Source organism: Lagenorhynchus albirostris, chromosome 9 (genome assembly GCF_949774975.1).
Source record: "Lagenorhynchus albirostris chromosome 9, mLagAlb1.1, whole genome shotgun sequence".
In the NCBI taxonomy this organism is placed as follows: domain Eukaryota; kingdom Metazoa; phylum Chordata; class Mammalia; order Artiodactyla; family Delphinidae; genus Lagenorhynchus; species Lagenorhynchus albirostris.
This window is the reverse complement of record NC_083103.1, coordinates 24,474,931-24,500,636: the sequence shown is the minus strand read 5'-3', so window position 1 is coordinate 24,500,636 and position 25,706 is coordinate 24,474,931. Positions and strand designations below refer to the sequence as shown.

General features: G+C 46.6%; 1 protein-coding gene across 1 annotated transcript; it reads right to left on the bottom strand.

Annotated features, from left to right (window-relative positions):
• Positions 1-2,766: 2,766 nt before the first annotated feature.
• On the bottom strand, positions 2,767-13,285 carry LMO2 (LIM domain only 2). Its single transcript, XM_060159435.1, has 4 exons — positions 13,054-13,285; positions 12,707-12,932; positions 8,391-8,606; positions 2,767-3,770 (listed from the first exon to the last, which is right to left on the bottom strand). The coding sequence occupies exons 1-4, from the start codon at positions 13,058-13,060 to the stop codon at positions 3,551-3,553; spliced, it is 669 nt and encodes a 222-aa protein (XP_060015418.1). The 5' UTR covers positions 13,061-13,285; the 3' UTR covers positions 2,767-3,550.
• Between the last annotated feature and the right edge of the window lie 12,421 nt (positions 13,286-25,706).

The following is a 25,706-nucleotide window of genomic DNA, read 5'->3' as shown; positions in this document are numbered from 1 at the left end:
ACTTTTTTAAAAGCAGTTCCTTATTTTCTAGCATAATAAGATGTTCCAGGCCCCTGTTATACCTTCCTTGCACCCTCCCTCCACCTCTCAGAGATTCCTGGGTTTGGATTTTGATTTGCCATTCAGTCTCAAAACTGTGGAAGACCTCATCTCCCCTGTTATTTACTCACTGGCCCAGCCCCCCTCCAGCCAAAGCTCACCACCTCCACCACCACCACCATGAAAACTCTGGGCTCACTTGACTACCTGCTCCACTAGGTCAAGGTCTCTGAGTCTTTGCTCTTGCCTGTGTCACCCCCTTGCTGGTCCAGGGGCATTTGAAATGTCACTTCTGCTTTACTCCAGATAGCCGCCCAGGGGCCAATAGAATTGTTCCCTCATCTGTGTTTCCACAGCACTTTCGACATATCTTTATTATGGTGCTAATCTCATATCATTGTACTTTGGTTACATTTCTGGCTAGACTGTACTCAAATGGTTTCAAATAACCTGGGGAGAAAGGTATTCATTTTCCCTATTTTGCAGATGAGAAACCTGAGGTTCAGGGAGGTGAGCCTAAGAGAGGCAGCAGAGCACAGGGTGAGGCCTCAATTACAGACTACTTCTGCCCTTTATTAGCCGTAGGACCTTAGGCAGGTGACTAAGCCTGTCTGTGCGGCAGTTTCCCCGGGAGTCCATGTGGATGATAATAAATAGAAACTACCACGTGGCGCTGTTCTGTCACTTAAAGGAGTTGCTATTTGTACAGCCCCTAGAAGAGTGTCTGGCACGTGGTAACTGCTGTGTAAATGTTCGTTAAATAATTAAGTCACATCATTGCCATTCATATCCCAGTCTTATGATGATAGAGCTCCTAGCCACTGCTCTGCTGTAACTTTGTAGGATTCCAAGATTCCCTGAGAAGCAGTGATTCTATTCGAGACAGCAATAAAAGGAAGCTGGTTCAGGTTACAAGACATTAATAAGGTAAGAGGAAGTGAAATGTTCCACCAAATTGCTGAAGTAAGTCATGGACGGGGGAAGGGTGCAGGTGCCTGGTTCTCTGCCTCTGGGTCTTGGGCACACAGCCTGCATGCTCAGGCAAGGGCCACCAGGGTAGATTCTGGGAGCTGGTCCCTCTCTTTACATGTCCTTCCTCTCAAGTCAGTTGTGGGTTAGACATTTGGGCCCCTGGGGTGACTCACCACAAAGACTCTGCCTGCGCATTCACAAGTCTGCAAAATGGCGCCATGGACAAATGGAAAACGTTAATTATCGCTTTGTTGAGGATGGCAAAGGTATTGGCTAAGCTCCTGAATCTTATGCGTATTATACTATCATGGGGATTAAGAATAAAGTTTACATTTCAAAAGCAAGAACCATTTTTATTTTGACCTAATACTGCACATAGGATCATTCACATAACTAACATCTATTATTATTATTAATGTCGATATGGTTAAAAATGGTGGATTGAATTGTGATTGATCTGGTAGATGACAACTGCTAGCTGAGTGACAGAATTATGTAAAGGTTTTCAGCTTAGGGACCAGGGGTAGACAGTGTTGGTCTACATGTGGAAAAGTTACTCAGTGATTAACCATTGTGTCAAATACTAACTATTAACAACTTAGAGCAGATGATCTACCAAACTGGGGGATGTTTCAGAACATTCTTAAGCTTCAGCATGAGTCAGAATCACCTTTAGGGCTTGTTAAAACACAGATTGCTGAACCCCATCCCGAGCATTTCCGACTCACTCTGTCTGGGATGGAGCCCATGAATCTTCATTTTTAATAAGTTCTCAAGTGATGCTGATATTCCTGGTTCATGGACCACAATCGGAGAACCACTTCCCTTTGTTGATTTAGAACAAATATCCCCTCACTGGAAGTCCCTTACCAACACCTTGTTGAAATTCAGTATAACTAGATTTGTTTTAAATAGGCCACCCTAAGCAGTCAAACTTCCCAACCACTTTTAGTATTTTACAGACCAAGAGAGCCATCACTTAATTATTTCTCCAGAAGAAGAAAAAAACCAAGCAAACCCTAGTGATGAACTTTTTAAAGGAATATCACAGTTAATTAATTGTAGCACTAGATGCATGTTTCTGATGTCTTGATAACTAAACACATTAAGACTTCTTGGTACTTGCCAATATTTTTATGTAACAATTGAAATACATCTCCCGTTCGTCTTTCATTGGGACGGTCTTGAACTAGTGAGCTGAGAGATGATGACCAGCAGGTGGCGCTCTGAGTCAGTTCACGGCTGCCTGGATGCGGTGAAAGGCAACCGCACAGACAAGGTGCCTGCTTTAAATCCTCAAGGTAAGGTTCTCTTAACCACTTGTCATAAAATACCCTGAGACACACGTCTTGGAAAATCGAAGTGTCAAGCTCAGCATCTTTGCCACATTTCAAACTAGGTAATTACCTTCTCTCCCAAGGGAATCTGTTTTATGTATTTGTGTCCTTCCTAGGTTACAGGTTTCCCAAAGGCAAAGATCTTGCCTTCTGTTCACTCTATACAATGCTGAAGTGAAATGCAGGTTTTACAATAGCAATCTAATTATTCTACATCCCTCTGAGCTACATGATGACCCGTTAGATACTAATTGCTAGTAATATAGAAACGTGCCTGCCTCATATAAACCCTAGCCATAAACTTGTTTTTATTTGACCGAAAAGTAAATTGCTTATTTACTTCTCCTTTACAATATAAAAAGCCATTTTTTTCCTGCCATCCCAAATTGTAAGTCATTACCAGGTAAACAACACTGCGTATTTTAGTCAGTCATTTTTATTGTCCTCGGAGTTTTTTTAAACTACACACAACAAATACTTTGATATAATCTAAGATAATAAAATAGGTGAACAACTTTTTTTTTTTTAGATTTACATTTGTATAGAAACAATCTGTGGAACTTCTCACTTCAAAACTAAGGTGTCTAAAAACAGTGGTTCATCAGCATTGCTTTAAAGAATTGTTTGGTTAAAAGTTGCAGTTTTCATTCTCAACTGAAATGTTGTCTCCATGCAGTGTCCCTTGGGTCCAAAGCTTAAGGCCTTGGGAAGGTGGCCAAGAATAAAAGGATGGCCACTCTTCTCTCTGTCCTTCCCTTGTGTGGAGGACAGTGGTTGGAACAGGGTTCTCATAAAAGCCAGGAAGAAAAGAAATCAATTGCACATCTCTAGTTTTCAAGGGTTAAAGACATAACAAGTCTGGGCAGAACAAGTCCCCATCTGTAGATGGGAAGTTCCATCATGACAGCACAGAAGCCCCAACACTCTCTCCCTCGCTAATCATGTCAGTTACTACCCATAGGCTGTGGCCATTGTCCATAAGTTCTCCCTCAAGGCCAGTCATTTTGTCACATTTAAGTTTTGCCCCCTTGCATTATGTCACTTGGATGCTGTGTATTGGTTCTTGGTGTCCAATTAGGGTTTTTCATCCCCTAAGAAATGTCTCAGCCCACCCTCAAATCCCCCAAATGCCTAAGAGTGAAGACCCCATGGAGACAGTGACTTCAGTGAAACACCTCTCCAGAGATGCTGGGGCATCTGGCCTATATCATCCCATTGACCTTAGTCCACTCATAGATGTCCTGTTCACACACTATATCGGAGTTGATGAGGAGGTATCTGTCACCCACACAGAAATGCTTCTGACAGGCGGCACATTTGAAACATTCCAGGTGATACACTTTGTCCCTCACCCGCATCGTCATCTCGTAGGCACGGATCCGCCTGTCACAGGATGCACAGAGGCCGTCCTGGCCAAAGAGCCTGGGGAGAAAACAGAGAGAAGAGCTAAAGAGACAGTGGCACAGATAATACTGGAAGAAAGGGCCTGAGGATGGGTTCCATGCTGTAGGCTGGATTCCCAAGACGTCCCAGCAAGGAAGAGCTGGGTCCAGACTGATGGCTGACTCGTTCGCAGTGCTTCCTAGAAGGAAGTGGGTCCTCTGGGATGAGACCGTATCTGTGGCATTTGTGTTTGGCATAACTCGTCCCTTTTCTGAGCTCTCTCCCTGCCTGCAGCCACCACCCTCCACGCCTCCAGGTTGCCCCGGGCCCCACCTCTGTGGAAAAGACTCTCAGCTGAAGTGATTTCAGAGGTTAGGCCTGGATTGTGTGTCTCTTCTCAGGGGAACTTTCATTTTAGAAGAGGGGCCAGGAGCGAACCCCAGGGGCCCCTTTGAGAGGAAACTGACCAGGAATGCAGTGAAATGGGCATCTTTCTGAGGCTCCCGAATTCTATCACATCAACAGCCACTAGTTCCACCCATAGGGAGGGTTGGTCTTGAATTCCTTCAAAGGTACCAGGGCCATCTCCGCATGGTTGTTTGCTGGCACCCCAGCTTCTGGGAGACAGAGGGAGCTCAACCGAAAACACGCGGTATAGTTAATCGTGCCTCGGACATCTGGAGGATGGGCAGCATTTCTCCACATAGAATGGAAGATCTTAATTCGAGATCCTTGCTGCCCCAATGGCATGAGTCTCTGGAGAAACTCCTCTTCTGACACTGAAATCAAGACTCTCCTAAGTCTCAGCTGACAGGTTACTTATATTAAGCAACATGTAGTGCCAAAGTGGGAGATGCGATATGGTGGAGCCTAGTGCAGTGGTTCTCAAAGTGTGGTCCTGGGACCAGCCGTATTTGCATCACCCGGGAACTTGTTAGAAATGTTCGCTCAGGCCCTCCTGATTGAGATGCTCTGCGGGTGAGGCCCAGCCATCTGTGTGGTCCTGAGCACGGCCAGGTGATTCTGATGCAGGCTGAAGTTTGAGAATCAGCCCGCAAGAGTGGGATAACACAAGCACTGGAATCAGAAGACTTGGGTTCAGCCAGGACTAGCCCTGAGTGCCTGAGTGACCCTGGTGAGACCTCTGATTCCTCTGAGCTTGGCAGTGATCATAGCGTGCCCCTCACCCGGCTGTTAAAGGATGGACGCAGCATGTCAAAGCACCAGTGTTCAAGGGCAAAGCCAGCGCTGGCTGGGTTTTAACACATCTTGGGGGTATTCCAACAGGGCCAGTCTTGCTGCCAGAAGTCATTTTCCCACATGCCTGATTACATGGCATGTCAGCAGGTCCTTTCCACGGAAAACCTTCAGGGCGGTTTTAGGTGAATGCCTGTTCTTCTCAGAAGTTCTTATTAACTTCAGAAGAGCAGAGAATCAACTGGTACGTTCTGAGAGGTTCTAGGGGAGATGAGGGCAGTTGACAAATTTTGAAACACATGAACAAAATTAATGGAACCAGGAAGACGTGGTCTGTGGGTAGAGAACTCAGCCGGGCCAGCTAATTTCCCTCCGAATCCCGCTTTCCATTTGAAGAGCCCTGAGTGTTTTCAAGGCACCACCTGGGAGCAAGCTCATTACTGGGGGAGAACATTTTATCCCAAGGCAGCAGATGGTGGAGCTGTAGGGAACTGCCACCCTGGAGGTCACAGAGTGGAAAGACAGTTCTGATTTCCTGATTGTTCAGTAAGCTGAGTTCGGGCCCAAGTGACTTACAAAACAGTGTGTGTGGAATGAAGCCAACCACCTGGGGTGTGTGACCCTTACGGAAGGAGAGCGTTTATTAAAGGGAAGTTGGGGGTAAATTACAACACACGTCAGGCAGCTAACGAAGGGAAGGATGAAGGACTTGTATTTGGGAGACAAGTTCAGGTCCCAGCATCACCTCTAACTAGCCGGGTGCCCCAGAGCCAATGACATCCTCTGCCCTGGCTTCTGTGTCTTAAGCTATAACGCAAGAGAATTGGAAGAGAAGGCCTCTGCAGGCCCTTACCAGCTCTGGTTTGCTGGGACTTCACTAATAGTGAAAACAGCCAGGACTTGACATCTAACCTGGGCGTTCACCTCTGGCACCAAGAACTGGTGCCTTAGGCTGGATATCCCAGAAACAGACCCTGAGACCAGGATTTGTTAAGGATGTGTCATCAGGGGAAACACGTAAGGTGGCAAGGGAAGCCGGACAGAAGGGGTGCAAGGCAAGCAAAGTTGCACACTCGGGCCAAGTCCGAGGGGAGCTTCAGCCTGACTGCACGGGGACTCTGGGGTGTAAGTTATGTCTCCAGGCGGCCCTGGCTCCCGGCAAGATTGCAGGACTTTGGTCTCCAGCAGTGCCAGCCACTGGGCCAGGTCTGTTGGGCATGGGGGTGGGGGGGCGGGCAGTGGGCACACTTCTGGCTTTAACAGACACAGGTGCTGGCTGTTGAAAGTAAAACACTTAGGGGTGGGGAGGCACTGCACACAAAAACTGGTAAAAAGCGATCCGAGGGGATCTGGGCTGGGCCCTGATACTAACAGCTACTCTTCGGTTCCCAAGAAAACAACATAAGAGCACAGGGTTTATTTAGGTTCTGCATGGGGGTCTCATGAATATTTGAGGCTAAATGTCTGAAAGGGACTGTAACAGGCAAGTCAAACATTGGAAACCCTCAGGGGGAGAAGTTCTCCTGGGGCAGGGGTGGGTGGGCAGGGGGAGAAGGACTGAACCCCATCATAGAACCCATTTCCTCACTCCTCCAACTTGCCTTTTGCAAAGACACTGCCAGATATGTCAAGAATGCAGGCAAACAAGTCCATGGCTAAAGGGCCATGCCTGCAGCAAGAAATGATTTTTCTCCTCTGTCAAGAGATGTCATGTCTGAAGCTCCCTCCTGCCCATTTTAATAACAATAATATAAATATGAAAGGATGGCTGGAAACGCTTGCACTAACACAGAGTTAATTAACATGTTGCCTAGGAATGTAACAGGGAGAAGAATTATTTCATGTCACCAAGACACAGGTTAATTAACACTGGGTTCTCCCAGACTGTTTTTTTCCTCTCCTTTTTAAAAATGCAAGAGATTAACAAGCCCAGGCAGCACGGGGTTTATTCTTGAATGTTATATAAAAACCGCAGAAATAGGGAGAAGCCCGGGCTCTTTTGACCTTACTCTATCTGTACTTCATTTAATAAGATTCAAATGATTTGACAGGGATGTAGTCAGGGGGCCCAATGGGAATCATTTACCCGTCTGCTTTCTGCACTGTCTTGGCAAACTGATAGCGAGCAGAACCAGGTCTCTATTTATCCCAGTTCTGTTTTCTTGTTACTTAATAAAAAATTGACCAAAATTAAAATCATGATCCTTGGAAACCTGACTTCTTTTCTCTGAACCACCAAATTTGCAAGGACTTTATCAGGAAATTTGGGGGTGGGAAGCTTACTCTGTCAGTCTCTGGGTGAACAGATAAGCTTCCTTCACCATGGAATTGCCTGCATTTTTTTTTTTTTTTAATGTAAAATGCTCTGAGGGCAGGTTTGGGAGGAAGAGCTGGCCTGGCAGCCAAGGGCACTGGAGTCTAAACAAGCTTCCCTGGTTTGGGTGGTCCTAATGTATTAGGGCTCCATGCTCCACAGACCCTCTGCCACAGGAAGGTGGCAAAAATCTGACAGCTACACAGTTAAGCAGATTTGACAGCAGAGGGCACAGAGTTACCTCTGCAGCAGCTAATATGAAACTGGAGATGCTAGAACATTCCGGGCAAAGGCACTCATCTGAGTGCTGGAAAATTCACATAGCCAAACTTATGACCCAGAGCACCCAAGATGGCCTCAGTGCCTGTCTCACTGGGTGTTCCAGAGTTCCTATTTTGCCTTTCCATTCTTCCCTTTCTTTGTTCATTAGATCGGAAAAGACTCTAATGATCAATGTCATGAGCAGCTAACATCTATTTGATCCTCATACTCATGCAGCAAGCCAAGCCCTTCACATGTATCACCCCATCTAATTCCCACCCCTTCTTGGAAGTAGGTATCGCTGTTATCCCCATTTTACAGATGAGGAAGTCGAGGCTTAGGAAGGTTACGTAACTTGTCCAAGGTCACAGAGCTAGAAAGCAGTGGTGCCGGGGCTCAAACCTACAGCTGACTTCAGGGCCTTCCTGCTGTGACCGTCAAATCCTTGGAATGCCATGGCGAGATCATGCTTTCTATTTTTAAATTTCTCATCACATAATATTGGAATCTTACAAAGGACTATTTAGAACCTATAGGTATATTTTGAAGCATTAAATGAGCTCCTAGGAGCCCCCACTCAAACTTAGAAACTACAAAGCTCGCAGTTCCTTTGGCACGTCCTGTGCCTTCTCCCCAACCTTCTCCCCTTTTCTGCCCCACAGAGGGAACCGCTATTCTGAATTTTGTGTTCATCACTCTCTCGCCTTTAAAATATTAGAATTTGACCATGTAGGAATGTATCCCTGAGAACATGCTTCTCGAACAGGAAGAAAGGCCGACTGCTTCCCTGCATCGGGCAGCTGAGACCCAGCCTGACCTCGCTGGGGCAAGAGGCAGGCACTGGGGGAGACAGACCCACAGCCCCAGGAGGGCAGCGAGGACAGTACCTGAGATAGTCTCTGCGGCAGAGCTTCCTGCCCAGCTTGTAGTAGAGGCGCCGGCCCACCTCGCCCAGCCGGCACCCGCAGAGGTCACAGCTGAGGCAGTCCTCATGCCAGTACTGGTCGATGGCCTTCAGGAAGTAGCGGTCCCCGATGTTCTGCTGGCAGCCTCCACATGTCAGCAGGGATGGGGGGATCTGCAGCACCTCATCCACTGGCTCCCTGGAAAGAAGGCCAAGCATTAGGGATGACCTCATCTTGGGGAGACAAGCACGGGAGAGGGGTCAGGAGTCATGCTGTGCCCAAAAGGAAACCTCATTCAATTGCCTGTAGGTGACATAGGAGAAAGGAGGGGATAGCATATACCTAGGGCAGACTGCAGAGAGACCCTGCCAGCCTTGGGTTAGGACAGGAGAGAGCTAGACCCTACATCCTAGATCCCGGAAGAAGCAAGTGCGGGGCACCGAGAGGCACCAAGGCAACTGCAGGTGGTACTGCACCCCTACCCATGGTCCAGCCCCACTTTCTTGGCACCTGTGGTCTCTCTTCTTTATCTCCCTCCTACTCCATCTCCACACCTCCCCTCTTTCCTCCTCACATACCCAGGACCCAAGGGCACTGCCCAAACCCAGAGGAGGCACCCAGGACTATAAGAGTTGCTTGCTGCCAGGACAGTGACTTCCTAGAGGGCTAAGAATCTGCAAATTCCCTTTTGAATCTCCGTGCCATCCTGCCTCAAACCCTTCCCAAGTGCACAAAAGCAGAGGTGAGGAAGGAAGAAAGAAGAAAGGGACCCCAAGTTATTTTAGGTTGCTTTCTCTTTCCAAGATAAAAATTCCATCAGGATATAATAGAAATTCTCATTATTATTATCTTTTAATAGAAATTCCGCATCCCATCCTTCTTACTGAATGAATCCTTGGAGAAAAATCTCAGGTGTTAATTACTGCCACTGTTAAACTTAGAAAGGACGTCAAACAGAACTTTCTGCACGTGAACCTTTTTACAGCAGCAAAACTGGTTCGGATGAAGTTGATTTAGGAAAGAAAGTGGGGAGGGGGCAATAATTATTTTCGAGAGAGTGGAAGGCAATTAAACAGACTCTGAAATCTCCATCCAGGCAATTGTTAGGAGTGAGCCTGTGATGTGTGTTCTTTCACTACAATGTCATACAGTGTCTCCAGTTCACTTTGCTTCACTGGAATCTGAATACTTCTGTTTTACATTTTAAAAGAAATAACGTTATTTGCCAAAAGAAAATAAAGGGAGTGGGAGAAATGATTCTCTCACCAGATGGGACACAGGAAAAACAGTATACCTGTTGATCTGTGACAATTAACAAGTGCTTTCTTGACCCTCACTCAAACACAAATCTATTTTTCAAAATTCTATTATGTTTTGAAAAATGGAACTGCCTCCAACTGTGAAATTCCCAAAGGGAGTTTCCCCCTCGGTACTTTGAGGGTATAAATCTGTGTCTCCTATTTCCAGCTGACGCTAACTTACCAGGTGACCTTGTGTCCTGATTGGCCTGTGCCCACAGCACTCAGCGTCCTTTACACCTAGGGATGACAAGGCTCAGGGAACCAGTGTTGATAACACACTCTGACAGCTTCGGGCGACTCTGTCTGTAATGTGCATACCTCCCTGTGAATATTTAGGGCTACTGAAACCCAGCCCACACTTTGTAGATCAAGTATGAGGGTCCTTTGTGAGATGATCTCCTTTTAGAACAGGGAAATGTAAAACCCAAACCAGTTTCCTCCTAAAAACTCAAGACTTTGAATAGTTTTAAGAATTCACTGAAGCCTGGCTTGCTTTTCTTTGTTTCCACGGGTTATACATAAAGACTTCCATTCTGCCTCCTGAAAAATAAAACACCAGCATTTTCACATGCATCACCTCAGAATCGCATCTCTTCCCTTTCCACAGCCCATGGTCTTACTTTAGGCTTTCAGAAACACTCATGGAACCTCAACACTGCTGGATGCCCTGATGCTGAGCCTGCCAACCAACTGTGAAAGAAGAGAATTTGCACTTAGCTGGTGCAAAACTGCCTGGAATTAAAATGAACTGCTCTTGTTACTCACAGGGAGGCGGTAGGGGCCACTGGTGGTCCAGTAGAGGAAATCTCTGTGTGAATTCTGGCTGTCTTTCTGTCTAAATGTTTCATTTGCATATGCCTTGGCAAATTTCTGTGTGTGATTTGGAGATGCTGATCAGTCTGACCTCAGCTGCACTGACCCAAGTATGTACACAATGAAGCTTCTGGTAGAATAGTGGTTCGCAGTAGAAATGTAAGCAAAAGAGCTATTGTGATGGCCTGAGATGAGATAGGAAAGGATAGGATAAGATATTGGCTCTATCTTTCTATAATTAATGATAATATCACATTATCTTTGGTGGATGTTCCAAGCCAATAACTGAGTGGGATTCACTCCCTAATATTTTATATTCTCCTAGAGCCTATCTGAATATTATACCTAAACACACTTCGGCCTGGATTTCTGGGATAATTTCTCAACAATTTCCAAGAGCGATAGGGAAAAAATGTGCTGCAGTAATTTCTCAGCGAGCTGGTCCACCTCCAATGAGAGCTTGTCTGCATTGGGCAAATAGTGAAGCAAAGGATGGAGAAGAGCACCCTTCAGTAGGTGCTTTGCTGTGTTATGAGGTAAAGATGTTTCAATTTTCCAATCTCAGTGAAAAAGCACAAACTTTGAAAAGAGAAGCACTTCCTTCAGGGAACTGAAACCTCCAGATTTATCTTCTAATAAAAGGCTTAGTGATTGACTTCTACTGATCGAAAAGGCATTAGGAGCCTTTCAAAGGTAATTCATCCAATTCACTCTCTTATTGTATTACTATGGTCTTGCGCAGGCTCTGAAAACTCAGGGCTAAGTTGTAATTCTTGGTTTGTTAAAAAAAAAAAAGAGAGAGAGCAAACCACCCCTTTAAACCCAGTGTTTTCGTAGATATATACTTTTAAAAAGGAATGTTTTCTTTCTCCTGAGAATTTAAGGAAGCTGGGTTTTTGTTAGAACAAACCAGACTCCTTATAGAACTGGCATCTGAACCTTCAAGATTGAATAGGGCTGTTTATATTCTCACTAGATCATGGTACTTCCTGTGTTTTATGAGAACACGCTGAGCCTTTATGCTCGTAACTGAGGGTAAAACCCAGGTATATAAACACCATAGGAGACTGAAATTGGGAGGAGGAGGTACTTCAATCAGGAAAGCACAATTCTTTTAAAGCAGAAAAAGAAAAGAAAACAAAACAAAACAAATGCCTCTTAAAAGCACAAATGGACAAGTCATTAACCAGCTCCTTTGGTCTGTGTAACAAATCCCTTCAAAGGATTAGATGGGGACTTCAAAGGAATAAATGTTCTCAAAACCAGACAGCTAATGAATCTTAAAAGGGCATTTGCGCTGACGGCTAAATGATACCTTAAAACAACCCTTTCTCCGCGTCTTAACACTAAGGAATGGGCTGGAGGTAAACATTGGGAAGAGGGGTTACTTCAAACCAGTCAGAGCCTCAGAAAACAAATGCAGTTCATTAGAGCTCCGGTTCCCAGACTCCAAACCCTTTGAGACTGTGATAAAAGCCGTGAGACTCCGCTCCCCAGAAAAAATTCACCTATACGCAAAATGGTGCACTAACTTTCGAGATTCAAAGGTCCCCATCGGTGGACCCCGAGGAGAGAGGCGGGGACGTGTACCCAGATTAACTCCGTGTTTAGCTGCTCTAAAGTCTCTGGAGGCCTGAGTGAGCTCCGAGGTGAATTCTCGCACCTCCTCACCCGCCGGTCCCTGGCGCTGCGGGCAGCCGCTCCACCTGCGGACCGGGAAGGGGGCCGTCGGGGACTCGGGAGGCCTCCACTTGTAATGTCCCCCTTTCCAGGACCAAATGGACAAAGAGAAAGGGGACCGAGAAGGAACGAGAGGGGAGAAAGGAGCAGAATCGAGTCCTGAGGGCTCTCGGGACTGCACCTGCGCGCCTCCGACCTCCCCCCTCTGCCTGCTCCGGTGTAAACTTTCTGGCCCGCAGTGGCTTTGGGGAGAGTCCCAGGTAGCCGGGAGGGGGCCCGCAGCGGCGCCGGGTCGACCCCTTCTTCCTGCCGCCCGCCGCCCAGCCCCTCTCCCAGTGTCCCCGGAGTCACCCGATAGGATGCGGGAGCCCCGCGCAAGGCAGAGGGAACCAAGGGCACGCTGCGGGCGCGCACCTGGAGCCTTCTCGCCGGCCGCCCGCGCCACCCTGCCGCCCCGGGGCGCGAGGCCGTGGACATCGTGGGTGGCAGGGGCGCCGCACTTACTCAGACGGGTCCAGGCTCTTCCTCTCGATGGCCGAGGACATTGGGGAGGGAGGTGGTGTGCCAGGCGGCGGGGGCGCTCCTTTTGTGGCGCGGGGCTGGCCGGCTGCCGGGGCTCGGACCCCCTCGGATGCTCGGGCGCCGCCGCCTCCGCTCCTGCGCCTCCTCTTGCTCCGGCGCTCTGGCGGCGAGCTCGCCCCTCCGCGCTCAAGGACAGTCACCGCGCTCCCTTCAAACGCCAAAGAGAGAGAGCGAATCACCGGGCTGCCGCGCGCCGCGGCCGAGGCGGGGACAGGGGCGCGCAGCCTGCCCCGGGCGGCTGCAGCTGCCGCTGCTGCTCAGGACTTAACCTTCCATCCCGGTCCCGCCGCCGCCGCCGCCGCCGCCGCCCGGTCCGGCTCGGCTCGCGCGCTGTCGCCGGCTCCGCGCCGCCCGCGGGAATGGGGCGCGACCGTCCGGCCGCCCCTCGCCCCTCGCCCCTTCGGCCCGGGTCGCGGCGCGCAGCTAGCCGCCGAGGGCAGGGAGGGGGCGGCGGCCTGGGGGGCGGGAGGGGACTGCGCCTCTCTCCCCCGGCTCCCTCCTCTCTCGGGAAGGTCTATTTTCGCTCAGCTTCCCTCTGTCTCTGGTTTCATTTCCTTTTTCCTGATCACGATTCAAATACAATAGAAGGAAATCACATTTAAAGAGACAGCTGCCCGGTACCCACCCCCCTTCTTTTTTTTTTTTTTTTTTTAACGGGGCTCCTGGGGATTAGCGATACAAACAGCAGCCGCCGCCGCCGCAGCAGCAGCCGCCGCCGCAGCAGCCGCCGCCGCAGCAACCTCCGCAGCAGGACTGAGTTGGCGTCTTAAAGGGGCCAGCGTCGGGGACGGGGAGAGTCTCTCAGTGAACACCTCTCCTTGGAGAGGCGGCTGGGTTGCCTCTAAATCATTCTTTAGGGATTCCCCTCTTCGGCGTTGCCCTTTTGGTAAACTAAGATTGAAAGTAACCAGCGGGCTGCTCGAGGAAGAAAGAAAAGACAAGAATGCGAAATAAGCACATACAGAGATGCACGCGTTCCGAGTGGCGTTCGCGCCCGTTCGAGGTTCCAGGTCCGCGGACACGGAGCGCGGAGATGCCCCAGACAGCGCGGCTCTGCTGGCTGCGGACTTGTGACTGCGTCCGCGCTCCAGACAGGCGACGGGAACTGTGCGAGCAGAGGCCGCACGGGCTGGGTACGCCTGAGCAGTGCCAGGGGCTGCTAATCCCAGAGGGAGCGTGGTTGGGAGGGACCAAGCTGATCTCAGTCTCCTCTCCATCTGCTGGCGGCAGAATTCCCTCCCTCAGCATCTTTCAAAAATCGGACTCCTGCGGTTAAACTGGCCCCTGTAAAGTGCCAATAGTACTCTGCACAGAGAAGAGTGCCTCTCCAACGAGGGAGAGACTATTTTGCCCTGGGTCAGGGAAAGCGAGAGAAGCCAGACTTCATTTTCGAGTTCAGGTTTCCCCTCCAACCTCAAGGGCAAATTCTAGGAAGAGGGAGGAATGCAGAAGGGGAGAGGAGGAGGCTAATAATCTGCCCTTGTGTAGAGCAAAACTTTAGGTCCCTTGGGCCTCATCAGAATTCCTTGAAAATAACTGCATTCAGAAATGATTACTAAAGGCCTACTTGTGCATGACACCAGTCACAAGTCTTGTAAAGAAGGAACTACCAAGTACTTTCAGGATCCATAGTTTTATATGAGCAGTCTGGATCATGGTCATGGATATTGTATTCCCATTTTAAAGATGGCACTGAAGGACCTGGATGAGTTCACCCTGAAAGGTGGTGGCTGAAATCAGAAGTGCGTCCCTGTAGGCATCGTTTTCCCTGTTCAGAGCTTATCCTCACTAACTTCTCACACGTAAAACCAGGATTTACTATTGCTTGCATGCTCTTGTCCTTTCCTTACCTCCATGTCCAAAGCTTGGATCCCTATGGGTATAATTAAAATCTCTCCCAATCTCCACCCCTCCGGTGTGTGTGTGTGTGTGTGTGTGTGTGTGTGTGAGAAAGGAAGCCTTAAGAGCAGCTTTGGGTCCACTCAAGGCCTTCTTGAGTCTCTAAAAAGGCCTTCTCTGCTCCTTGTTTTTAATTTAAAAAAGGAAAATGCCTAGAATTTTTAGGTCAGCCTAAATTATGTGATAACCATGTAACCTACTACTCTACAATTGGAAATGAAAATAAACATATATATAGGCTGTGAGGAGCAGTTCATCTATTTACAACCAGTCAACATGGTGATTAAATGCTAGGACTTGGGCATCCGACTGTCTGGGTTTGATTTAAGCTCTTAGTTATAAGCTAGCGGGGCCTGTCTAGGACAGTTACTTAACCTCAGGAGGCAGTATTGGTAGTGGCTCTGGAGTCAGACAGCCTGCACCGCAACCCACCATTTCCCACCTGTGAACCTGGGCAAACAGCAGGAATTTAAATGCCCAAGATCCTCATCTGTCAATGGGGGTGCCAGAATCTATTGATCAGTTGTTGTGAGGATGAGTGATTGCATGCAGTGTGGCCCTTAGACGTGTAATGAGCTGGGGGAGATACAGACATGAGATTACATACATGGATAGCATTTGGTGTGTATTAAGCTCTCATAAATTGTAGCTTCTGTGTTACAGCAGACTATCGTTGGGAGAATTTAAAAAGACTTTGAAATTAAATTTAAAGGTGAGCTGGGGGTTAAAAATAAGAATTTCCCGCCCAAATTAAAAAAACTGTCCCATTTTTTAAAAGCAAACAGAGGAGGGTCCCTTCACTTCACCTCCTTGTGCTCGTATAGAAAACATATATGCATTTTCCACTTTAATGTTCACTGCCTTGGTGATTACATGATATGTTTGCATCTGCTTGCTTTTATTAAATCTGATAAGTTGCTTCCTACCTTGCTATATAGTTTTGCATGGGGCTTAAGTTAGTTGTTATATTAAATATATCCTTGGGTTCCGGAGGTAACCTCTAAACGGCCAACTTTGGGGCATGAAGTTTCCTTTTAATAATATGCTTCTGTTTTGACCCGAATGTGTAAAGAAAGAGCGATTACTGCCGATGACTTTGGGTCAGTTTCTTATCTCTCACCACTCTTTGGGGAGAACTTCCTTAGAGAAAGTGAATATTTGAAATGGTATCTTAAGATTTCAATTTCACACACAGTAGTTGTAAGAAATAACTGCCTACCGGTGGGATTTCATTTCTATTCAGCGGGCAATTAAATTGCTCAAATTTAAGTTTAACATTTAGAATCGAGTCTCAAAATGTGTTTTCATTATGACTAATTTTAAAGCAATCATGACCTTATTGTATCCTTCCATAGCAACCTTATGCCTTATGCAGAAGAGGGACTCAGTACCTATGAGGCAATTTGAACATGTAAAATGGTTCTTGAGAATTGGGGAAATCTATACTTGATCCCTATCCAGTGGGATTGTCATTTAATTCCTTTTGCCCTCCCCCAACTCCTTGCAGATCTTAAATACCCTAAAATTTAGAAAATTTCCAAGTTTTCCATCCTGAATGTGAATGTCAGAGGAAGACTGAATGAGTTGGCATGATGAATCTGACCCTAGGTGGATTACTTTCTTCCTGTTGGCATTTTCTATTCTTTTTTTGCTTATTACATCTACAATTGTTTTCTCCGGAAGAGCAGTTTAAGTGACTAAGGCTACATTTCTTTGTTAAAATGGACTTCCAATAGAAAGGAAAATGCAAATGTCATTGGGAAAATGTCAAGAATGACAATTTACCTCTTTTATTTTTTTCCAACCATTAGAAGCCAACTTGCGTCATATACCTGTTATTTGTGACATTCACATACAGACACAAAAATAAAGGTTTATTTTATTATGGCTTCAGCTCCCATGCAAACTTCTTTAAACTACTCAATTGTCACAAGTATCTGACTCCCAAACACATTTCAGAACATTTCAGGGCATGTTGATGGGTATGTTTTCAAAACGTTAGACCTATTAGTGACCTTAGTGATAAATAAACCAGATTTCCTATATAGTAGAAAAGAGCTCCAAAAATCTAAAAAAACAATCTTTATCAACTGAGTTTAGGAGATGAGCATAGGTGTCAGAAGGCATAGCTCAGCTGTTTACTAGCTGTGTGACTTGGGGGAAGTTACTTCACCTCTCTGAACCTCAGTTTCTATATTTGTCAAATGGAGGCAATAGTAACACTCAGCAGGGCTGGGACTAGGCTGAGGCCATAGGGATGCCTGCTTACTTCACAGGAATTTTAAGAGGATTTAATAGGATAAAGTGTGTAAAAATGCTTTGTACAGTGATGGTGCATAATATATGCTCAGAAATGATACCTGTTGTTCTTACCCTATCTTTCAGAAGTCATCACCACCGTATTAGGTAGCAACAATCTCCCAGCTAGTCAGGACATCCGGCAAAGAATGCTGCGACTGGGGTGCTGTAGAAAGAGCTGAAGTGTGCCTAAGACATCAGCAGGCTTCAGGCTTGGGGAGCCCCCATATTTCAACCGAAATGCAGGATTGTGCCCATTTAGGTCCTGGGTAGGCTGCTGACAGCTTCAGTGCTTCCCTACCACATTGCCTGTTTCAGCCACATCCCTGATTTTATTCATCTGCTTTTCCCCTTGCCAACAACTTCTAAATCACCTTTTACAACTAAGACAAGAGGCAAAATCAAGTGCTAAAGTAACTGCCCCCAAATGTCACAGCTCCACAGCTAGGTCTTAGCAGAGTTAACCTCACAGCATGTCCTAGTAGAAGGAGCCTCTGAAATGTGATTTCCCAGCTTGCTCCTTGGAGCAGTAGGGGTTCTGAAGTGCTTCCCTAGTGGGCTCTACCGCCCCTGCTCCAACTGTAGCAGCTCTGCACTTATTGACATGTTGCTCAGCCTCTCTGGACTTTAGCTTCTGCATCTGTAAAGTGGGCATATTCAGAGTACCTATCTCATGGAGCTGCTATAACAATTCTGTGAAATGAAACATATAAGGTGCTTGGAAAGGAGAGTGGCACATAGTAAGCTTCTGTGGAAGATTTTGCTCATACAGAGAGATTCCAACTTTAAAATATTTGAACAGCCATTGGTGATTCAGAGCCCCTTTGATGGACAAGGCAAATGAGACATGGAGTCAACAGCTCCTTCTTCCACCTCTGCCCCCATCAAATGCTCCCCCACGTTCTCTCTTTGGGTACCAGACCTGAACTTATCTGCTGCTCTGTGTTCAAGGGGGAGTCAGAGCTGGGTGAGCTAGCTGACTCACGGAGCTGTCCCAGGGCCCTTTGCTCACATGCTCCATTTCCTCTCTTTAGCTGCTCAGAGGCAGCCCCACCCGGCTGACACACCACAGTGCCTGGGACCCTGCAACAGCACATTTGAGATCCAAGCTCCTTTATGTGGCCTAGAAAGCTTTATACTATCTGGCCCCTACTACTCTTTTCCATCACAACCCCCTCACTCTCTCTGCTTGAACCACACTGACCTTTTCTCTATTCCTTAAAACAAACCAAGCCAACTCCTATTGGAGGGCTTTTGCACCTGCTCCTCCCTCTGTCTGAGATGCTCTTCCTCTAGATCATCCCATGGCTCCCAGGTACTTCACTCAGGTTTAAATGTTTACCCTCATAAGAGCCTTTTAAAACCCCATTTCTCATCATTCTCCATCTCCTCATCCTGCTTTATTTTTCTTCCTGGTGTCATCATTACTTATACTTTACGTATGTATTTGTAGTTTTTTATGGGTTTGGTTTTGGCTTTTCTTCCCAGCTAGAATGTAAACTCCATGAGAATAGAAATTCTTTATGATTTGTTTCTAGTTGTGTCCTCAGGACCTAGAATGTGCCTAGCACACAGTAGGCCCTCAATAACTATTCAATGAATGAATGTACAAATGGTAGCCTTCCCCTTTGGCCAAAGCATGCCTGCATTATGCTTTCTGGGTAAAAGTTAAGAAGGAACTTGAAGATCCCTTGTCTTCCTTGAGCATTGCTTTTGGGAGATGATAAGGGCCCAGATACCATTCAGATGCAGACCCAAGAGTTTGGTTTGGGAACGAGATCAAGCTCTTGGCTGCTAGGAACACGCAGATACAGGTGTTTTCAGGAAGCCACAAGGCCCCACTTTGAAGCTTGATTCTCCACTGCAGGGCCCCCATACCCACAAGGAGATGCGGCTACAGTGGACCAATGTGTAGGATGCAGTCAATTACATGGGTAAAGGCACGGGCTTTGGAGATAGACAGGCTTATGTTTGAGTCCTGGCTCTTTCAGCTACGTGATTTTAGGCAAATTATTTGACAGTCTGAGCCTCAGTTCCGTCACGTGTAGAATAGGGATAATTATATCTTCATCACAGGGCTGGAGGAATAAAGTGAGACCATGCATGTCAAATGCTTAGTACAGTGCTCAATGGACGGCAGCTATTATTAGAATTAATTAAGCAAAGAGAACCTCAGAGGAGGATAGTCAACCAGGGCGGGCCTTTCTCGACACAGAGGTGGATAACTGGAGTTCTGCCACAATGAGGGCTCAGCCCAAGTAGGTGGGGTCAGCCTCCTTGCCTGGGGAACTCTTGCCTAATCTTACCTTCTCTGGCAACCCCCAACCCCCACGGGGCAGATGGGTTAGGCTTGCAGACACCTGGTCTAGCTTCATGGTCAGGAAGGCGACATAAAGAGATGGTGTCAGGAGCCTGTCCTGGTCACTGGCTCTTCAGGGTTGGGGGTCTCTGGTCTGAGACACTGCACTCCAAACACACCTTCCATTGGAGGAGAGGCCAGGCTGCTTCCGGGGAAGTGGTGTTTTCTGGCACTCGTGTCTAGCTGAGGGCACTGAGCCTGGCAGGGGAAGAAGATTCTGGTCTTCCTGATGACACTTGACTTGACACTTGACTTCCTAAGCTTAAACCTCAGCGGAAAGGAGTCTTGTGTGTGACGCTCCTAGAAATACCAGTTGCTGAGGGAGGTAGCTTTCAGCCAAAATGAGGGAAAGAGCTGTTTGCTTCTTCCTGCCAGTTTTCTCTGCTTCCCTTCAGCTGCCTGTCATGTATCTGACTGCCACACTAACCCATCTGGAATACTGTTTTCTCCACTGTTACCACCCTGCTCAAGAATTTGCAATGGCTCCCTGTTTCCTCTGATTATTGGCGAGTAGCTTAACCTCTTGGGACCTCGATGTTCTCATTTTATAGAGGAAAGAGGTTGACTGGAAGGTTAGAGCTGCAGCTCTGTGTGTGATTCTGTCCTTCTAGCAAATCAAGACCAAACTCCCCATGATTCCATTAAAGGTGCCTGTGATCCTGCCCACGCCATCAAATGAACTTCATACCCCAAAGCCCTAGAGCCTGAACCTTCCCACCAGGCAGGCTGCTCCTCTTTGACCTCAAACATCCTGCTCATGACCATTTCTGCGCACTGTCTTATTCTGTTCTTCCTATCTGGAATGTCTGCTTTGTCTGTGCTTCAAAACTTTGGTGCTAGAAGAGCAGAGGGGTTAAGAATAGAGATAAACCTGGTTTCTAGGCTCCACTTTACAACTTACTATCTGGATAATTAATCTTAGGCAAATCTCTGTGCTTCAGTACTTGCAATGATAAACTAGAGGCAATGATAAACATAGGGTGAGGAGGCATAGCTGAGATAATGTGTGCAGCAGGCAGAGCACAGAGCCTGGCACAGCGTGAGCGCTCGGTAAATGGCAGTCGTTACTGCAGTTAGTCCAAAAGCCTCCGACTCCTCTCTGCCTCTCCAAATCGTGTCCATCAGCCTGGACCCCACTCAAGCCACATCTTTGCACTGAAGGTTTTTCTGTCCCCTGACCTCAACTCCTTCCAACTCTTGGCTCTAGGGCCTGGTTAGGTGCTCATTAGACTGCCTTGCAGTGCCATAATGTTATGTGTGCATACCATCTTGCCACCTTGTAAGTGACTTACGTTCTTAGAGAAGAGAGGCCATGATTTTCATTTTTACTAGCTCCCAGGGTATTGATATAAATTTGGAGATCCTCAATAATTCCTTTTGAATTAAAGGCTTCAGATATCACATCCATGTTATCAATTTCCCAATTCCTAGCTTCACATTCGTCAAGACCTGAGGGTCTCCCCAGAATCGGTATTGAGGATGGCCCCATGCATTGTCAGTCATAGACTTCTTAAAAACCTGGCAACTCGAAACTATAAAACTCTTAGAAGAAAACGTAGGGTAAAAACTACATGACGTTGGATTTGGCAATGATTTCTTGACTATGACACTAAAAGCACTGGCTACAAAATTAAAAACAGATAAATTGGACTGCAATCAAAGTTAAAAACTTGTGTGCATCAAAGGACAGTATCAAGAGACTAAAAAGGCAACCCATGGAATGGGAGAAAATATTTGCAAATTATATATCTGATAAAAGGTTAATATCCAGAATATTTAAAGAACTCCTGCAATTCAACAGCAAAACCCCCCCAAAACCCAATTAAAAAGTAGGCAAGGACTTCCCTGGTGGCGCAGTAGTTAAGAATCCTCCTGCCAATGCAGAGGACACGGGTTCGAGCCCTGGTCCTGGAAGTTCCCACATGCTGCAGAGCAGCTAAGCCCGTACGCCACAACTACTGAGACTGCTCTCTAGAGCCCGCGAGCCACCACTACTGAGATCGTGTGCCACAACTACTGAAGCCCGCACGCCTACAGCCCATGCTCTGCAACAAGAGAAGCCACTTCAATGAGAAGCCTGCGCACCACAACGAAGAGTTGCTCCCACTCACCGCAACTAGAGAAAGCCCGCGTGCAACAACAAAGACCCAAAGCAGCCAAAATTAAATAAAATTTTAAAAAATACAAGGAAGAGAACTAAAAAATTGTTTTTTTAAAAAAAAGTAGGCAAAAGACTTGGAGTGATATTTCTCTAAAGAAGATATACAGGGGCTTCCCTGGTGGCACAGTGGTTAAGAATCCACCTGCCAATGCAGGGTACACGGGTTTGAGCCCTGGTCCTGGAAGTTCCCACATGCTGCAGAGCAACTAAGCCCGTGTGCCACAACTACTGAGACTGCACTCTAGAGCTCATGAGCCACAACTACTGAAGCCCGCATGCCTAGAGCCTGTGCTCCACAACAAGAGAAGCCACCGCAATGAGAGGCCCGTGCACCGCAACAAAGAGTAGCCCCCGCTCGCTGCAACTAGAGAAAACCCGCACACAGCAATGAAGACCCAATGCAGCGAAAAATAAATTAAATTAAATTAAATTTAAAAAAAGAAGATATACAGATGGCCAATAAGCATATAGAAAGATGTTCAACATCACTAATCACTAGAGAAATGCAAAGCAAAACCACAATAAAGCACTACTTCACACCCATTAGGACGGCTATTATCCCCTAAACAGAAAATAACAAGTGTTGGCGAACATGTGGGCAAATTGGAAATTCTGTGCTCTGCTGGTGGGAATATAAAATGGTGCATGCAGGTTCCACAAAAAATTAAAAAAAGAATTACTATATGAGTCATCAGTTCTACTTCTGGGTATATACCCAATAAATAAATATGCATACGATGGAATATTATTCTGCCTTAAAAAAGAAGTCCTGTCACATGCTACAATATGGATGAGACTTGAGGACATTATGCTAAGCGAAACAAGCCAGTCACAAAAGGACAAAGACTGTATGATTCCACTCATAGGAAGTACCTAGAGTAGTCAAATTCACAGAGACAGAGAGTAGAATGGGGGTTGCCAGGGGCTGGGGGGAGGGGAGAGTTATTTTTTAATGGATATAGTGTTTCAGTTTGGGAAGAATAAAAAAAGTCCTGGGCTTCCCTGGTGGCGCAGTGGTTGGGAGTCCACCTGCCGATGCGGGGGACGTGGGTTCGTGCCCCGGTCCGGGAGGGTCCCGCGTGCCACGGAGCAGCTGGGCCCGTGGGCTGTGGCTGCTGGGCCTGCGCGTCCGGAGCCTGTGCTCCGCAACGGGAGAGGCCACAACAGTGAGAGGCCCACGTACCACAAAAAAAAAAAAAAAAAAAAAAAGTCCTGGAGATGGATGGTGGGTGATAGTTGCACAACAATGTAAATATGCTTAATGCCACTCAACTATATACGGAGGAGTGGTTAAAATGGTCAGTGTTATGCCCATGTATATTTTTACCACACACACACACACACACACACACACATACAAAATCTAAAAGTTTTTAGATAAAATTTAAAGACGTTTCCCTAGGTGCAGAGCTGTCCAAGGTGCAGATTTTTACCTTTCATTTCAGGGAGCTCACAACATTCTCAGGTTCATCCATGGACCAATTTAACAACCCCGATGTATGGTGAAGCCAGTCCCGTGAGCTCTGAGACATTCTTCAGGTCCCCAATGGCAATTCCTGCTCACTTATGCCCCCATCAGCAGCACTGGTCCCTGACTTCTAGATGACCTTCTTTGCAGGAGCCCACTAGGCCCCAAGGACAGGGGAAAAGGGGGCAGCTTGTTATTAATAAGTACAGCCACATCCTTAAAGGGACTCATGCTCTTATAGATTCCTATCTGCCCTCTCCTCTGAGAAGCCGAGGGTTAGAGTATAGCAGGCAAAGGTTCCATTTGGGGTGGGGATGGCTGGAGTAGGGGGTCTCATGTAAGTAGAGCATCTTTAATGCTCCCTTCAGGCCACAGCCCCTCTCCAAAGGCCCCCAGGATGCTCGTGGGCCAGTTCAGCTCCTCCTATGGTATCAGGCTACAGTGCCTCCCATCGCATTGCAAAAAGCTGCCTTGGGTCGTAGCTTGCAAAGGAAGAGCTATTAAAACCTTTTCCATTTGTATTTCCTGCATGGTCCTCCATCTGGAAATATCTTTTATCTGGCAACTTTTACAAAGCTGAATCTTGAAGGGGGTCCTGGCAGGTTTATGCTGGCCTCTCTATCACTCCAATAAGATATTTCCATCCTAACCTTCACCAGGGTCAAGGAATCATGACTTGGTCTTCAAAACAGGACTGGCATGGCATGGCAGCGATTCTTTCTGGCCCTGAGGCATCTTTTTAACCCTGAAAACACCCACTTGGAGGGCAAGAGCGAAATCTAGAAGATTACTATACGCACTCTCTCTCAGCTCAAATGTTACTTCTGCAGGGAAGCCTCCAGCCTCTCATGACTAGATTAGGACCCATCATTATATGATCTCACTCCTAGGTTTTTTTAAATTGTTTTTTTCCCTTTTTTTTCTTTTTACTTATTTATTTAAGTATAGTTGATTTACAACGCCGTGTTAGTTTCTGGTATATAGCAAAGTGATTCAGTTATTTTTTTCCAGATTCTTTTCCATTATAGGTTATTACAAGATATTGAATATAGTTCCCTGTGCTATACCGTAGGACCTTGCTGTTTATCTACTCACTCCCAGTTTGGATCACAATTGGTAATTCTATGTTTTGTGGTTGTGAAGTTCTGTTGAGCTCCCCCAAAGACTGCAAGCTCCTTCTGCTTGGAATTGAATCCAAGAGCCTAGCCCAGCACATAGTAAGTACCCAATAATTATTTATTGAAGGAATGAATGAATAAAACTCATCTTACCTGCCTCTCCACCAGTTACTTCAAGTCCAGGTTGAAAAATATTTTCTTTTCAGAACTGGTGTTACTGAAAGAAAAAGAGAAACTCTCTGGTAGGTAGCTAGAAGTAGAATGGGGGTGGGGAGGAAGAGTCCTTTATCTTCAGTTAGAGAAATGTTTCCACAGGTCCCTGATAAACTAGGGACAAATACCTCCAGGGCTCTGCGATAGCCTGAGTGTCCTCGATAGTGTAGCTGGGTGGTGCAGGCCGAGCTTTGGCATCAGGGCAAAGGGATGGATTCTAACGGTTTCTTCACTGGTTGAAAAGGCTGCTTCCTGCCCAACTTTTTTTTTCTTCCTTATGTACCAGCTCAGCTTATAACGTGAGAGAGCAGCCCCCTTCTCCAAATGAGTGGAGGCCAGTAGAGCAGGAGCGTGCTTATAGCTGCTGTTGGGCCCTTCAGTTGGATGGACCGGCTGCTCTGAGAAGGCGAGCGTCCTGTTTGTGCCTTACACTTTGCAAATCTCACATCCCTTTAGGTCTCAGAAATATGTCCCCCCCACTGCCCACTGAATTAGAAAGGGCAAGTAGCCAGGCTCCCTTTTGATAGGAAGGAAATTAGGCCAAAGCCCTTCCAAACCTGAAACCTGCCTAAACTAGAGTGCCGTAGGACATACATTCATTGGACTCTGGCATTCCTGCTCACAAGAAGGTCTTTTGAGAATTTATTTTTCAAGAGGAAGAGTTTTATTGGGCAAAAATCAACTTAGAGGCTATATTAACTGCCTACTAAGTGGTACTTGTTGGGTCTGTCTTTCGAGTAATTCAAACAGAAGATTATAGTTAGGAGTAGATGGGCCTATTGTTGTAAGTAATTGCTGCCTTTTATTGAGCACGTACTATGTGCCAGGAATCTTAAATCTTGTTTTTTGTCTTATTTTAATCCTAATATAACCTTCTGATATGAGTAGTAGTATTATTCCAATTTTACAGATAAGGCAACTGAGGGTCACAGAAGTTCAATAACTTGCTCGGGTCACACAACTGCATAAGTGTAGGAAACGGGATGTGAACCTAGGTCTTCTGACCCTGTACCCTCACTCTTACTCACCGTGTCAGCCTTTCCCAAATTTCCTGCATTTGCTTGTTAACAACACATATTCGAGCCCACACAAAATCTACCAGATCAAAATTTCCAGGGGCTTCAGAAAGTCCCTGGACACCCAATCTAAAGTAGCCTTCTCCCCAGGCACTAACACAGCACTATTTTATTTTCATCACTGTACTGATCACTATCTGATATTTTCTCATTTATGAATTTACATATTGTTTTTGTTCCTCACTAAGTGGCAAGTTCCATAAGTGCAGCGGCAGGACGCCCAAAGTTTTATCTCCAGAATACTAAATGGGAAGTAGTACCTAGTAAGTACTCAATACATATTTATTGAATACATTACTAGACATCGTCCAAAGCACTGTGTTAAGAAGG

What these genes read in the sequence shown, in the direction of transcription:
- LMO2 (XM_060159435.1), bottom strand. An exon ending in AAGAGCCTGGACCCGTCTGA is followed by an intron (nt 8,607 to 12,706) that starts GTAAGTGCGGCG and finishes CCTTCTTTCCAG; the next exon opens with GGAGCCAGTGGATGAGGTGC. An exon ending in TGCCGCAGAGACTATCTCAG is followed by an intron (nt 3,771 to 8,390) that starts GTACTGTCCTCG and finishes TTTTCTCCCCAG; the next exon opens with GCTCTTTGGCCAGGACGGCC.